Here is a 16,357-nt window from a genome sequence, read left to right as displayed (position 1 = left end):
AGTCATTTATACATTTAAGAAAGAATAAATTATTTTTTTATGGATTATTTATTTTTTATTACTTTCTTAGTTCATGTAAAATATTAACAAATTTGCCATTATTTGGAGGGACAATTGGGACACAACAAAAATTTTATTGTATTCTAAAAGTACAAATAATAATTATCATGAAATAACAGTAAATCAATTTAGTTCATGACAAATATTTTGGAGAGATAATTGGGACATAACAAAATTAATTGTATTGTATTCTAAAAGTACAAATAAAAATTATCATCCAATTGCAAAGATGAGCTTTTGACATAATCTTAGCAACATCTCTTTTAAACTTTACACATTTTTTAGGCAACTAATGACTTTTAGTTTGAAGTTACAAATTGTTACTACATTAAATTATTGAAAACAGAAAAGTAGAGATTTCTTTGATCTTTGATCATGTAGATCTTAAAGTCTATTGAGCCTAATTTAACATCATAAATCTAATCAATTGCTTTGCTATTAAGATGGCTTTATACTAAAAATGAACATAGCATCATAAACAAAGAATGCAAATTAATACACAAGACATATCAACTCTATTATTATTATTATTTGATTATCTTTTGATGGAAATAGTATAGAGAGGCCATGTAGGTGCAACAAAAGTTGTTATAATTGTGATTTTTTTTTTTCTTCGATGAAATGTTATAATTGTAAGTTACTAACAAAATAATGAGAAAAAGAGATGACGGGTTAGTATGTAATAAATTCTAACAATCACATATAGATTGCACAACTTTCATTATAATATTTTTTCTTTCTTTATTTCTTCTTCTTTCTTTAAACTTCCAAAAAGGGTGAAAATAATTGGTTTTTAATTTGTGTGCTTTTTTCTTGTTGACGAGAGAGAGAGAGAGAGAGAGAGAAAGAGAGTAAAGCTGTTGAGGAAGAAGCCGGATACATGGAATGAATGAGCTAACTTCCACGAAAAGAGCTCTCAAGCAGAGAGCAGTGGTTGAAGATCTCAAATTAAAAATTCAAACATGTTTTTAAACTAGAATTAAAAGATAACAAACACTGTATTTTGTGATTTTTGCAAGCTAAGCTACATAACCCACATCCATTTCTTTAATTAGCTTTCTCAATATACAAGATGACACATCCTTTTCCATCACTTTCATTCTGTAGTTGTCATTTTGCTTTCAGTGCATTTTTTTTTTTTTCCTCACTTTTTAGAACTTTCAAGGCTCAAATATTTCTGAAGGAGTTCTAGAGGAAATTCAAAATTGCAATTTATATTTCTAAGTAACTTATTCCCAAGTTCTTGAATTTTATCAATTTTGCTTCAAGATCAACTTACAAAGTCAACTTTCTCTTTATTTTATAATATATCCGTGGTATTTGTTTCCAATCCAACTAAATTTTTATAGCTTTCTTCACACATCTTCAATAACCTTTTGCCAAAAAAATATATTCCGCTTAATTCTGTTTCCCAATATAGTGGATTGGTTACCAGAAAAGTGCTAGTTGAAAAAAGTGAAGGTCAAAATAAGACAGGGTAATGTAGACTTGACTAATAATTGAACACCGTAACTTTTAGTCTTATGATGGTGTCTTTTGGTGGGTGTGTGTGTGTATTAATACACATGTTTCAAGCATTATAAACTGTGATAAGTAGATCTATTTTTAACAAATAATTTTTTTTTTTACTTTATATGGAAATAGTTTGCATTAGACAACTTACTAATCAAGTTACTATAACATATGAAAAATACTATTTATAAAGAGGTTTGTTTTCCTATATTAGAGTTCTAGTATAAAAGTCAATATATAATCAAATGTACCAAATTAGTATTTATCATAAATCAATACATGATTAAATGCGTTCTGTTAGTATTTATGATCTTAATATGAATATTAATAGTCATTGTAATGATGATAAATAGTAAAATTCATAATATAAGTAAAGCTTAAATTCGCCATTTCAATTTCAAATGTATATATATATATTATATAGAAACGTATCTGTACATGGTCTAGATATATTTGCGTGAAACTATGTATCAATTTATTGAGGTCAAATTGTATTTGCCATAATCCAACACTATTAATAATGGTGTCAAATTTATTAAAGTCTGAAAAAACTCACTCAATGATCTTGCAGAACATATTTAACATATATTTATCTTTTGGTGAATATATTGAACATATTTGACATATGTTGATCCAAACCCAATATTTATAGACAATTTTAATCTCCCTCTTCATTCCCTAAGTGGAAGTGATTTGTAGTTTTGCACTGCCACACACATGGCCTTGCATAAATTCGTCTATGGGATTAAAAAAAAAAATGTCTACGATGTACATACATTCACAGTCTAAATGCCATAGCTAAAAGCCATGCATGTAATGACACACAAAATTATTTTATCATTTGTAAAGTTGGGGTGATTTTTGGGTTGACATTTTACTTTGTTCCCTTTCTTTCAATGCAAATATATATATATATATATATACATATACATGGGAAGAAAAAATAAATCAAATTATGCAATACCCTGCAGTAGATCAGTATATGTACCAATTTTGTCTGATGAACGAAGAGATTAATACATAGTAGATCCCCAAGGCATTCGTGTAAATGTCTTTATTATGACAGTCTTAATACAACCCTAGAAGCCATCCATGTGAGGTTCATGGTACAAGTACATACAAGTTTTTGGAACTTTATAATTAACAAATATATATAATTATATAATTCAATAGTAATCTCTGTAAACCCCCAACTAAATCCCAGTCTCACATGACATCTATCTCACTAATCCACAATCATGTTATATTAAAAATTCAAAGAAAGTTAGGGTAACCCCGTTGAGTTTATATTTTTTATGGACATATATTAAATTATGAGAGAAGGTTGTTTTTAGCTCCGTAACTTATTGAAACTAGACTAGGGATTGTCATCTAAATTACTAGTGGTTATTATTATCTAAACTATTTTTAAGGAGTTTTGATGCCATAGTAAATAATACCACTGTTATGAAAAATTAAGACAAAAACAATAACAATAGAAGAATAAAATCAGAACACACAGATTTACATGGAAAACTCTTGACGGAAAAAAATCACAAGCAAAGAGAGGCTAAGATTTTATTGATAAAAATTGGTACAAAAGGTGAGCAAATAGAGAGGTAAAAAATTCAATACAACCGAAAATCTACAAAAATATATATATATATATATTGTACGGATGAAATAAATTTTAAAATTGGAAAAGTTCATACCACCATAGAGCCTCAATTGTACCCTTAGAATAAATTTTACCAAACGAATTGCACTATGAGCTTTTTGGGTTGAGTTTATAAAAATTCTGATCACCAACTCTAACAACCACTAATTTTAAAATTTAAAATTGATTATAAAAATTAAAAAAAAAAAAAAAATGGTGACCATATGTCAAGCCAAAAAGTATGTTTTTTCCACATATAGTTTTACCATTGAGATGCTTATTCACGATGGAATTTTAGGAGGGGACCAAAGCTGAACCAATAGTGACTTAACAAGTAATGGATGAGTAAGATATTGGTATAACCCAACCAGCAGGGCAATCAAGATGTATGTATGATTAAATTACGAACTTCCCGAACCAAGAAGATTGATCACCATATGAATGAGTAAAGGCAAAGTACAATAGTGAGAATATATATATATATATATATATATATATATATATTTATCATTTTGGTTCGATTATATAGCGCTCTCCGACAACATCATGCAGGATATCCTAGACTTCGTTCTCCAAAAGAAAAGGAGTAACATTACATGTATTAAAATTAATTTTCATATGTATGTTAAGGGGGTAACTGTTATATGGAATAAAATTTCACCCAACTTGCGTAAAGACTCAAAAAAATGACCTAAAATAAGTTATTTCGAGTTACCTCAACATAATTCACAACCTCTTGAGTTCAACAGCCTCAAAAATGTTCGTAATCTCAAAAGCGCTAAAGACCAACTATGCATAAGAAACTTAAGAAGATCACCTCAAACTCCCACATTAGGTATAGATAGCAAAAGTTAGTAGTAAATTCACTTATGGTCCAACTTGAAGTCCAAGAAAGCCTAACAGTAGAGAATACACGCCTAATACTGATAAAAAATTATCATAATCTTTTTCATCAACTGCTGAATTGCTTTACAGATTAATATTTGAATGTTCATTGATGTTTTATTGTGTATGATTATTCATTTTGCCCTCTATAATTTAGTATTTTTGCTAGATTCATATATATAATTGATAAATATATTTTTCAATTTAGTTATTGAAGCAATTCAAAAAACTATAAAAGAAATCCCGATCAAAATATTGTAATAGAAGAATATATATATATATATATATATATATATATATGTATGTATAGGGCTATATGTGAAAAATTGAAATGATGATAGGTTTTGGAAATTCTCGAGGAGGGCATGTGACTTGAAATAGACTCCAAAAGGATAATTGGATTAAAAGTAATTACACCCACTAAATGATGTTTGTTTAATAGGGGAGGTATTACTTAGTTTGCTTCCAAAGTGATATTAAAACTTTGGGGTAGAATGAATTTGTCTGCACCCCTATAGCTTTCCAACATTGCTTCCCCTTTCCACTTCAACCCCACATGTAATACGAATGTGACAATTTGTTTGTAAAGATAGACAAATTAAACAAAAAATGTGACTATTTTGTAGCTACGTATAGTCTTTGGGTTAGCAAAAATGTACATGTTTTGAAATCTGTAAAATATATAATATTTGACACTGACGGAGTTGCAATTCTATTTTATGGTTCCTTAGTATCCAAGATATTGAAATTATATCTTGAAAGAGAAAAACAAACTACTCATACAATTCCTTTCTGAGTTTTAAATTTTATTGATATATAATTTATAAATTTTTTTTTCTTTGTAAATAAAATATTGTAGGGGAAGACAACTTGTTATCACATAGGATATTGATTTTTTTTTTTTTAGAACTATTTATTTGTCTAAAGCGACAGTGATTTAGATTAATATAGATTAGGAATCAATGACAAAAGAGAAAAGGGTTGATTAACTCTTGTCTTTAACATAATTAACTGAATAGTAAACCTTAAATAACCATGTAGCAATGACAGAACAATTGATTAGATAGTGTCGGTTGGCTTTAGTGAGATATCATTATTCTGAAAACAAATAAAATAAATTTAAATTTGACTGACTTCAAATAGTAGGTTTATTGTTCAGGTTTTCTTTTTTCTTTTTTATTTGAGAGATTAAGCAATATATGATGATAAATGGCTATTATGACAGTTATTTATAATATGACAACAGGCAAAATATTTATCGAAATGAATTTAGTGAAAACAGTTTAATAATGGTTTTCAATTAAAGTGTTTCTGTTCTTTTTTTTTTTTTCTTTTTCTTTTTCTTTTTCCGTAAGCTTATAATTATAGGTAAAAAAAATCTAACTACTATTTAAAATATAAGCCAATTAAACACAATTTTTTAGTAAAATCTTCGAGGAAATAAAAACAAAAAAAAAAAAAAGAAAAGAAAATTGAAAACAGAAATCCAAAAACACAAACATTATCAAAGGTTAATTAAAAACTCAACAAAATATATCAATAAATAACAAGTTACAAAATATTATAAAATTCATATTTGACATTTTTTTCTCTGTACAAACTGAGGATGGGGACTTTGAACTCCTGACCATCGCTAAGTACAGCCACACTTTCAAATTTGGGATTCTTGGATTTTTGTATTCTCAAAAATTTTTGCTGTTAATTTACAAAAGTTACAATTTTAGCTATCAATTAACAACTTGTTGCAAATTGAACCGTGTTTTGCTTTTTTGACTAATGGAGCATATACCATCATTCCATGTGAATTGCTCGTGGATATCAAAGTGCAATTTTTAAAAAATAAAAGATATTAAAAGTGCAAAACTTTAAAATTAAAAGGGTATTTAAATTCATTCTAATTTTTAGAATTTTACACTTTAATATTTTTAGTTTGGAATTTAATATATTTGTAATATTACCTATGTGATTGCATAGGAGACGGTCATTAAATTTTGTTGATTAAAAGTTAAATATTTTTCAATATGCAATAAAGTGTAAATTAATAGCCTAAATAAAAATTAAAGGTATCAAAATGTAATATTTAGATTTTATAAATTTGGTATACCGCAACCATTTCATTAAATGCCTGGTGATGTGGAGAGGAAAAGATATTTTGTCATTTTGAATTTTCTGTGATTTTGAAGGACAAAGAGAAGTGTATCGAGTCTAGAAATTGAGAGCAATAAAACAAAGGGATTTCGAAAATAGCTTTGAGGAGAAGAAAATATTAGCTAAGGAGCTGGTTGGTGAAATGGGATTGTTGAGCAGGTACATTACATAGAGGTGTTTTGTAGTTTTTTATTCTTTTTTTTTTTTTTTTTTTTTTTTTTGGGATTCAGATACTAAGCTTTTTGTTAAAAAAATTTATTTTATTTTTATTATTTTTTTAAAGCAGTCAGAGAAATGTGTTGGCTCTTTTAAGAGCCTTTCAGTTTTCAACAGCCTGAAAACCTGCAACATATATAAAATTTGAGAACATAAATAACAACTAAATATTACTTGGTCAAACTTCCCACATGTTTAAAAGGGTATAACACACTAATACCCTATCTTTTTTGTCTGTTTTGCAACAATATCTTTTGTATTTTTGAACATTATAAAACTGTACCTCATTATAGTTTCGTTATGTGTTTAATACTATATTTTTATATATATATTATTGAGTTTTCACATGTAAATTGAGTTTTAAAATCTGCAAATGTGAATCACAGTTCAATTGTTTTGTATTTACATCAACATATAACCATATATAGTTGAAAATTTATTATATATATATATATGCATTCGAAAAATGTGTTTCTATAATTTCTGAACATACAAGACTCTAGATTTTCCTATTTAAGATCACATTATGAATTGGATTGATATGTTCTAATTTATTCTTATAAGAATAGTTTTCACAAATAATCATCCCGAATAAGAATTTTCCTATTTCAATATAAAAAAATGAAAAAATAAAAAATAAAAACAGAAAATTTGATCCATGGGGTATCTAAGAGGACATTAAACACTAGTAACAGACAATAATAGGAAATTCTCAAGTTAGTATCAAAACATAAAGTCATTTCATTTCTGTTAGCTCTTGTTCTTGTATGATTTTGGTTCCACAAGTTTTTTGGGATTGAGTAGTTGCAAACAAAATAGTAGGCTATATATCTACAAACTAGGCAGATTCCTTTCGCCTATAAATTTAAGAAATGACTAAGACTGTTAAAACCCCTCCCCAAATGAAAGATTGTCTTCATTAGGCAAAAGCCATTTCATATATACTGAGATAATTACTTGACGTCTATGCCTCTTTACGTTTCTTTCCTTTAAGAGGGATTGATGGGAAATACAAACAACTTTCATAATTGAACCCTAACTCCTCCTATTTAATACTCTCATCTGCATAGCTTGTTGAACATATAAATTATTCCAAAATTAATTTTCCGATATCATTTTTTTTTTTTTCACCTCAATGTTATTCAACTTAAATTTTCATTATTCATTAGGTGATGTTTGTCATTGTTTATTTATTTATTTTTTTGTGAATTATAGAGACTAAGTCAGTTATTCCAAAACAATGTCATTTTTTATTTCCCTTTTTTTTCTTTTTATTATTATTGTTATTATTACTCTTTTGACCTGACAAAGTCGCACACCAATTAAGAAATTACAAAGTTATGATTTTTGTTTTATGGAATACGATAAAAATTATTACGGCCAGTAAAAGGAAGCCCACACCCCCAACAGTTGGTGATCTGGCCAACCTAAACCTAATCATCTTAGATTGTGGGGCAATTATGGTGTGGCTAATATTGTAGGGTCTAGTTCCAAATTATACGGGGGGTCCCAATACTAAGAGAGGACTTAAAGCATGTAGATTGACTTTCATTTTTTATTTTTATTTTTTGGGTGGATAAATGCAAATAAATTGACTTTCCATCATAGTAACAAAGCCTTACAGATCTCTCCCTCTGAGCAAAACCTTGCACCGACAACCGTACAGTTCTATATTCATTATTTTGTCAATTCAGTGGGATTAGGAGAACAAAGCAGTTGGCTAAAGTTTTCATGTCCTTTTCAGTTTGTTTTTGCTATAATGGCACAAAATTCGGTGACTGTTACTCTTCCTAGATTAGGATCCCAGGTAATTAAATCAAATCAAATGCCAACTTGGGTTCTTGTTTATCAATCAAATTAATATATAGTTAGAACCCCAATGATTTCGATACTTCAACACAACATGATCCATCCAAATCAAATATGCACAGGTGCATTATTTCAAATGTCCGAACCCAATTTGAAACAAACAAGCCCAAATCTTCAAGCATAGCACCATTTCAACACCACTTCGAGGGAAAACATGCATTTTCACAGGCTTCCGGTTTACTGATCATAGAAACTGAATCCAGAACTTCAGTTGCATAGAAATGGAAAAACTTATGACTATAGCACATAAATCAAACCAGAATCGTAATATTAAGGGAAAATTTCCAATGGGCAACTGACCTTTACATGACTCGGTTTCAAGTTGCAACAACAATATAAGAAAACTTAAGGAAAGCTATGAAGAAGTTGGAGAAAACAAAGAGAACATGAATTAACTTCAATTCAGTGATTCCATTGAATCAAAATCAAACAAATAATTCAGCTTTTAGCATTAGGTCAACTTAAAACAAAAAATATCTCTTCAAGGATCAACTGAATTTGAAATTCCTGATACGATCATCCTTTGGACAAAACATCAATCTCCTAGGATCTCGAACTTGAAGTTGCAAGAAGATTTGAATTATTTAACGGTACTGCAAAAATAATAATACATAACAAAGAAAAATATCAGTCTATAGAGTTAGATAGCAATTATTGGCCAGAGCTGTCAAATACATACCTTAATGAAGCCAATTTCCTTGGCATTACTACGGAAGCACTGTCTGCAACACATGATACCATACTTCCGAATCAATCCATGTGGGTTCCCACACACACGACTATCAAAATGAAAGAAAATACACAATGAAAATCAGTTCACAAACTTCCAGGGACAGTTTATAATAAGCATAACCATAGCATAGATGAGAAACAACTAAGCCAGCTTCTAGACACCTCTTAATTTATCAAACAAAAGGGCAGGCAAATTTTTTATGTCCATACAAAACAACAAAAAGAAGAAGACTACTTTTACACGCGAGTGCGCGCGCACACACACCAAAAAAAAAAAAAAAAGAAAAAGAAAGCAAAAAAAGAAGGGGCAAAAATCTCAATCTAAGTTTTTGGATGCTTGTAGGAATCCAGCTTCTAGAAGCCTCTTAAATTAAACAAACAAAAGGGCATGCAGATATCTTAGCTCCATACAATTAAACAAAAAAAAAAATGACTTCTTTTACGACAAATGCAAAAATCTCAATCTCAGCGTTAGTATGCTTCTAGCAACATTTCACTACAGAGCATAACCATAGCATAAGTGAGAAACATGTAACAAGCAACCCAGATTCTGATTTTATCAAAAAAAAGTAACCCACCTTCTAGACACCTCTTAATTTATCGAACAAAAAGGGCAGCAAATATCTTAGCTCAATTTGAGTTTTTGAATACTTGCTAAGGATAAACAATTTCCAATATCTAGCCAGTTATATTGCTTGATTGATTCTACGAAACAACAAACGTAAAAGATGAATGAATTCAAACATAAACATATTTAGCATCTTATTTTTTAAGCACTCAATTATCTAATCAATGTAATTAGATAACTGACAAGTAGTGTATATGTTTGAAGATTTACATTATTTACCTATTGCCTGTTCAAATAGCATAACAAAGAATTTAATAAAGACAGACTACAGCTTTATCTTTGAACATTTGAGAATGAACATAAAAGATTTGCTCATTAACCAAACAAAGTAATGAGATGAAAGATTTGCTCATTTACCAAACAGAGTAATGAGATGATATAAATTAATATTTTAGCAAAATTGGCTTTTGGTGGCCTCCATCACCCATTACTATCTTACTCTACTATAAATTTTCATAGAGGAACTAATGAAGAACCAAAAAGGAGCTATGCTTTTCTTCCCCCTTCACCTCCCCCCCCCCCCCCTCCCCGCTCTCTCTCTCTCCTCCTCTCTCTCTCTCTCTCTTCCTGCAACTCATTAAAGAAAAATTAATCTTGTAACTCATCAACAAACTAAAAGGTTCACAATGCAAAAGAAAACGATTAATTTTCTTTTAAAAGTAGAGAAAGAAAAAAAGCTTCAAGTTTCTCATCAAGTCAGAAAGACAGTAATATGCAATGGAGATCACCCAAAGCCAAAAATACTAAAATGTCAAGCAAATAGCAATATATACATAGATATGAATACACATATGTAATCTCATTGCGACGCAAAGATGATAGGTCGACAGTCCAATACAATTTATTTCAAATATATAAGCTACAAAACCTTTTTTATTTTTTCTTCTTACTTTCGTGGTACGAAGAAAGTAAGATATCAAATGTTGAAGATTTTTGCAATGTTTATGTTCTGTTCTATCATTTCAAGGAGTATTTTCTAATGAATAATGGAATAGACCATCTCACATTATGCTATCTAAAACACGTTGCATTTGTCAAAATCATCATTAATATATATATATATATATTTTTTTTTTTTGGGGACAATTTTTAATTAATCAAATAAAAGTCTAAACATTTAGAGGAATAAAGTGACATTTATTTCATGCTATTCAATATCTAGACGGTAACACAAAGAAAAAGATAAACGAAATCAAACTAAAACATATTTTAGCATCTTATTTTTGAAGCCTAATTAGATAATAGAAGCATAGATGTTTGAAGATTCGAGCAAAACGAAGACCTATAATATAGATCAAACTACAAGTTTATCTAATGGAGATTTCAGAATCACAGCGTGAAAGAATTTACTCGTTTCTTTTGCCAATTTTCTAGCCAACCAAACAGAAAGTGAGAAAAATCCGAAAACCCTTACCAGGTGCGTGAACCGGGACCGTAGTTCTTTGGGTGAGAGTTCCACACGTTGGAGTGTCCCATTTTTTGTTGCTCGCAAAGTATACACAGATAAAAGACAGTCGCAGAGGATACGAATTTTAGATTTGGAGAGAGAAAGAGAAAAACCTAACTTATAGGACAGTCAAAACCCTAATTTGAGAAAGTATACCGGGAGCGCCTTGCGCATCGTCCTCCTAATCGAATTCTTACCTTGGGCGGGTAAAACCCGAACTTTTACTCTGAGCCTTGAGTCGCTTTGAACAACCATGGGCCACGGCCCAAGTACAATACATTTTCAGTTTTTCTTTTTCATTTTTTTTAAATAATTTATTTTACCTCCGTTTGTTCTAGATTTCACTTTACAAATGCAAAAATCTATTCCGAAACATTTTACCCATGGTACTTTCAGTTTATTCACCTTAAAAAAAAAAAAAAAAGAAGAAGGTACTTTTAGTTTTATTTATATTTCACTTTTAGTCCATTTGTTAGTCAAATTTTAATCGATCTATATATTTTACTTAAAATGACAATTTTTAGGATTTTTTAAAAGTATAAGAGCAGACATGTTGCCACTGATTCAGAATATAGTTTGCATGCCATTTTTTTGAATCATCACTTCTACAAATTGATTGGAAATTGAAAAAAAAGGAAATATGACCATGATAGTCATTCAAAAGGCCCCATCTAACTGCTAAATGAGCCAACATATTGTTTTTTCTAGCTGCTAAATGGAGTTAAATTATGGTACATAGTAAAATCTCAATTACACTGTTTAAACGTGAATGGGGTTCTCTTTTTTTTTTTTTTCCTTTTTTTTTTCTTTTTTTTAAAATAGGATTCATTGAAACCAAAAGAGAAGGCTCAATCAACACAGCCTAGACACAGGAGACTTTTTCAGGTATGCTCTCCTGTGTCATAATGTCCAAAATAGCTAGAGACAATCAGTCTGGTTCTATAAAGCCACGAAAAGCTTAAGTTGCCACCCATTTACAAATAGAGTAAGCTAACCTATTCGCTGACTTAGGAGACCATACAAAGTTTAAGTTAACAAAATTAGAAAAGTACATCAAAATATCACTAAAGAATTTTCCAGAAGCCCAATGAAGTGCAGAACTCTCCCTCTTGTTCACTACATTGATCACACTAAGAGCATCCGATTTTATAATGACATTAGGCCACTCCTGCATCTTGGCCAGCTCCAGCGCCTTCCAAATTGCTTCTAGTTCTGCCACTTCAAGGATTGACATTTTGGATTTGAAAGCATGGATTTAAGGCACCTTACCTCTATCGTCTCTTGCTATCACTGACAAGTAACTTCCGCTGCTAATTATACAGTTAAGGAAAGAAAAGAGATCCATACAACCTGTTTGGTCCTATCTGACATCCCATAGGCTTGCAAACCATACTCTTTTAGCCATTTCACAATGAAAGAATAGATGACATTCGCTATCAATATGCTGACACCCGTGGATACATTCTACATTATCCACTGCTCACAAGATTAGAGACCACCAGGAGGCCTGAGTTTGCTAATTTCCATAAGAAGAACTTCATTCCTTCATGAAGTGGGCTATTCCATAGAACCCTCCACCAATTTTCAAACTTTTTTTCGGTTTCCTCTTCCACTTTATAAGCTGATCTTACAGTAAACATCCCAGACTTTGTTTTTGTCCAAATTAAACTATCTTCTTGGTCTTCCTTTAGCCAAAACATCTCTTTGATAGTCTTAACAAACACTTGGTCAAACAACCGATCTAGTTTCTCACCATCCCAGTCCCCATTCTCCAGGTTAAGGGAGTTGATCATGCCGAAGTCTCTAGCAATGTTTTTTTAGGCTTTGGAAGAAATCCAGGTAAGTTTGGGATTCAAGAGTCCTCCCAAAAATTCACCGAGTCCCCTTTCCTTACTTTAAAACACACACCCAGAACCAAGAACATCTAGATTTCTTCTTGCAATTCAAGAAAGAAGAGTGGGGGAAATATTTGGCCTTTAGAGCCTTTACCCACAATTTATTCTCTTTAGCAATTAAATACCAACCAATTTTAGCTACCAAGGCCTTATTGAAACTCCACAGCTTCCTGATTCCAAGACCCCCTATTGCTTTAGGCTGACACACTTTTCTCCAAGCTATTGGTACGAGTCCTCTCGAAGCTTGAATGTCATTCCTCCAAAGAAAGGCTCTGGCTATTTTTTCCAAATTGTCACACCAGCCTTTGGGAAGTAAGAAAGACGATATGGAATAAACAGGCACCAAATTTGCCACATGCGTGACGAAGGTAACTCTTCCTAGCTGGGATAGAAGTTTGGTTTTCCATCCAATAAATTTGGCCTCCTTTTTCCTTCTCAACTCTTCGAAAGTCAGCATATTGTTCTTCTCCACAAAGAGAGGAAACCCTAGGTGTTTTGTCTTCTTATCCAATTCTTTCATTCCTAGGCACTTTTTGATACTAGCTCTGCTTTTAGCTGAAACATTTTGAGAAAAGAAGCATCTTAATTTCTCTCTATTAAAACCTTGTCCTGTCCATTTGCAGTAGAGCTGAAGACACCTTTGGACATTTTTAACTTTTTTTCACGTTGGCTATGCAAAAAATTAGAATGTCATTGGCAAAGAGAAGGTAAGAAATTGATGGAGATGTCAGGCCTATCTTCACCCCATTAAACTTTGTGTCATCCTCCCACTTAAACAGCAACCTGGACAACAATTCGACCATAATGATAAATAGAAAAGGAGACATTGAGTCTCCTTGTCGAAGACCTATGTTTATAGGCATTTTACCAAAAATGCTCCCATTCAGCAGCAATTCCATGGAAACAGACAAAATATAATTGAGAACTAATTTAACGAATTTGTCCAAGAAGCCGAAGAGAAGGAGAATTCTAGTTAATACTACCTAGTCAGCTTTATCATATGCCTTCTACATGCTATCTTAAACACCACTATCCCTTTTAGCCTTTTTTTACGAGACATAAAGTGTATCACCTCATTTGCCAAAATGACATTTTCTCCAATCCACCTCCCCAGCACGAAGGTCGATTGGTTTTGGAAAATGATATTCGTAAGGGCTGCTTTAATTCTATCCGCAATGATTTTTAAAATGATTTTGTACACCATATTGCAAAGGCTAATAGGTCGGAGGTGCCTAAATTCCAAGGCACCATTAATCTTCAGAATCAGAACTACAAATTGATCGATTAATGTCCTTTAGCAGCAACCAGAGCGGAAGACATTCTGAACCATTCTAACTACATCCCCACCCACTATGCTTCAATACTTTTGAAAGAATAATGCAGGCATGCCATCCGGTCCTTGTGCTTTAGTTTGATTCATATTTTTCACCACTGTCCAGATTTCTCGATCAGATGGAATGGCCTCTACAGCAGTATTTTGTTTTCTTAAGATGCAGCAGAGAATGAACTCGCCTAACCTTTCACTCCTTCTGATCTGGTCTGCTTTGTAAAGATTGGTGAATTCTTCTATCAGCAAGGAATTGATTTCTTCTCTAGACTCCCTCCACACTCCTCTGCTATCTTTCAAAGATGGAATGAATATCGTTCTTCTATTGGCCATCGTCAAAGCATGGAAGAACTTTGAATTTCTGTTCCCTGCAACGAGCCACAGTTCCCTAGATTTCTGTTTCCAAAGGATTTCCGCTCTCTTACTCCACTTATTCAATTCCCACTGCATAAGCTTTTCTTCATTCAAGCTTTCTGAAATTGGCTCTTGACCTTAAAGCCACAGAATTTTGTCTTCAAGCCCTTTTATCCTAGACTGGCAAAACCCAAATACATTCCTGTTCAACCTTTTGAGCGCAAGGCCTGTGCTATGAATTTTATATTTCACCGATGCCACCCGGTCCCTTGTATTGCTACTTAATCAGGCTACTTTCACAATGTCCTTACACAATGCTATCTCTCTTCCAAATCTCAAGAAATCTGAAAGGTCTAGCTTTTGCTTGTTGGTCAAGAAACAAACTAAGCAGAATCGGGATATGATTCGAGCAAGCATTTGAGAGATGAACCATTCTGGCTTGATCAAAGGAAGTTCTCCAGTCTGAGCTAACTATCCCTCTATCCAAACGTTCTTTGACGTTTGCTTTTCCACCTCTATTGTTACACCAAGTATAAGTTTTACCATGAAAACCAATATCTATTGCACCAACCTCAAACATAAAGTTACGCAAGAAAAAATTATTCTTTATAGTCACTAGTCTACCTTCTAGCTTCTCCTCTTGATCATATACATCGTTAAAATTGCCAACGCACACCCAGGAGTTAAGCCTTGATCTGACTTTCATGGTTAAGCCGTCCCAGAATTCTTTCCTCAAGGTTCTTTCTGCAGGACAGTGACAAAACCAAATCGTTCAGCTTCCTTTGGCTTTCGAGTCCACTACCACCCCTATAATCCATTTTGAAGCTGAAACTATTGACCATTTCCATCGATTTTGCTAAAACAACGCCAACCTTCCTTTTTTATTTTTAGCCTCCTTTTCCTTCTGAGATTTCGTTTCACAAAGGAAGACTCAAGTGGGAGAATGTCTTCTGATTAGGCCACTCAAGCCTCGAATAATCCAAATTCAATTAGAAAGTAGAGCAAAACTTTCAGTACTTGTAACAGTGTGTTAGATTTTTTAATTACAGACGGTAATGCTAAAATTCCTCTCCTTAAGATCAAAAGAAAATATTATATATTTATATAGGCACACGTGAATAATGTTTGGATTGAGTAGTGAAGCTTTATGATACCACTCCTAGAACCCAAATTGTACATGTAATGGTGAAAAATAGGAAAATGAATTTGATATAATTGGGTTATGCCCTATTCACCATGATCCAGATGTAAATATGGTTTCTGTATATTTTTACTTTTGTTTGTTTGTTTATTTTTCTTTATTTTTTTGGTCAAAATAGTCACCTCTAAAATATTATTTTATTTATTTATTTATTATTATTATTATTATTTTGGGTATAAAATGATCACATTTTTGCTTGGGTGGACAAAATTGTCCTTGGTTATTGAGAAATTGTTTTGTACTTTAAAAAAAAAAAATGGAATTCTTTTTCTGCCCTTTCCCACTTATCTTTCTCCTCTCAAACTCTCACCATTTCGATGACCAAAAAAAAAAATTATATATATATATATATATATATATATCTCACGATTTATCTCTATTGGCATCCAAGGGTAGGGTTACAATGGTGTGATTATTGGGTTGGCACCAAATATAGTTATTGTTATT

At 31.6% G+C, this 16,357-nt stretch overlaps 2 protein-coding genes across 2 annotated transcripts; both read right to left on the bottom strand.

Annotated features, from left to right (window-relative positions):
* Window positions 1-8,566: 8,566 nt before the first annotated feature.
* Window positions 8,567-11,288, bottom strand: LOC107404463 (small ribosomal subunit protein uS14z/uS14y/uS14x). Its single transcript, XM_016011412.4, has 3 exons — window positions 11,101-11,288; window positions 9,006-9,105; window positions 8,567-8,919 (listed from the first exon to the last, which is right to left on the bottom strand). Exons 1-3 carry the CDS (start codon window positions 11,160-11,162, stop codon window positions 8,911-8,913), a joined length of 171 nt encoding a protein of 56 aa, XP_015866898.1. The 5' UTR covers window positions 11,163-11,288; the 3' UTR covers window positions 8,567-8,910.
* A 3,097-nt stretch (window positions 11,289-14,385) lies between these two features.
* Window positions 14,386-15,557, bottom strand: LOC132799392 (uncharacterized). The gene is made up of 3 exons (XM_060811198.1): window positions 15,410-15,557; window positions 15,094-15,267; window positions 14,386-14,846 (listed from the first exon to the last, which is right to left on the bottom strand). Exons 1-3 carry the CDS (start codon window positions 15,555-15,557, stop codon window positions 14,386-14,388), a joined length of 783 nt encoding a protein of 260 aa, XP_060667181.1.
* Window positions 15,558-16,357: the final 800 nt, after the last annotated feature.

The sequence above is a fragment of the Ziziphus jujuba genome, chromosome 9 (assembly GCF_031755915.1).
Source record: "Ziziphus jujuba cultivar Dongzao chromosome 9, ASM3175591v1".
Lineage (NCBI taxonomy): Eukaryota > Viridiplantae > Streptophyta > Magnoliopsida > Rosales > Rhamnaceae > Ziziphus > Ziziphus jujuba.
Note: the sequence above shows the minus strand (reverse complement) of the source record. Positions and strands in the feature narration are given on the sequence as shown.

Excerpts from the sequence above, each read along its gene's own strand:
- LOC132799392 (XM_060811198.1), bottom strand. The coding sequence starts at position 15,557 with ATGGAAATGGTCAATAGTTTCAGCTTCAAAATGGATTATAGGGGTGGT. Across the intron at positions 15,268-15,409 it reads GGGACGGCTTAACCATGAAA|ATATTGGTTTTCATGGTAAA; the intron begins GTCAGATCAAGG and ends TTGGTGCAATAG. Across the intron at positions 14,847-15,093 it reads TCATATCCCGATTCTGCTTA|GTCAAGAGCCAATTTCAGAA; the intron begins GTTTGTTTCTTG and ends TGTGGCTTTAAG.
- LOC107404463 (XM_016011412.4), bottom strand. The coding sequence starts at position 11,162 with ATGGGACACTCCAACGTGTGGAACTCTCACCCAAAGAACTACGGTCCC. Across the intron at positions 9,106-11,100 it reads GGTCCCGGTTCACGCACCTG|TCGTGTGTGTGGGAACCCAC; the intron begins GTAAGGGTTTTC and ends TCATTTTGATAG.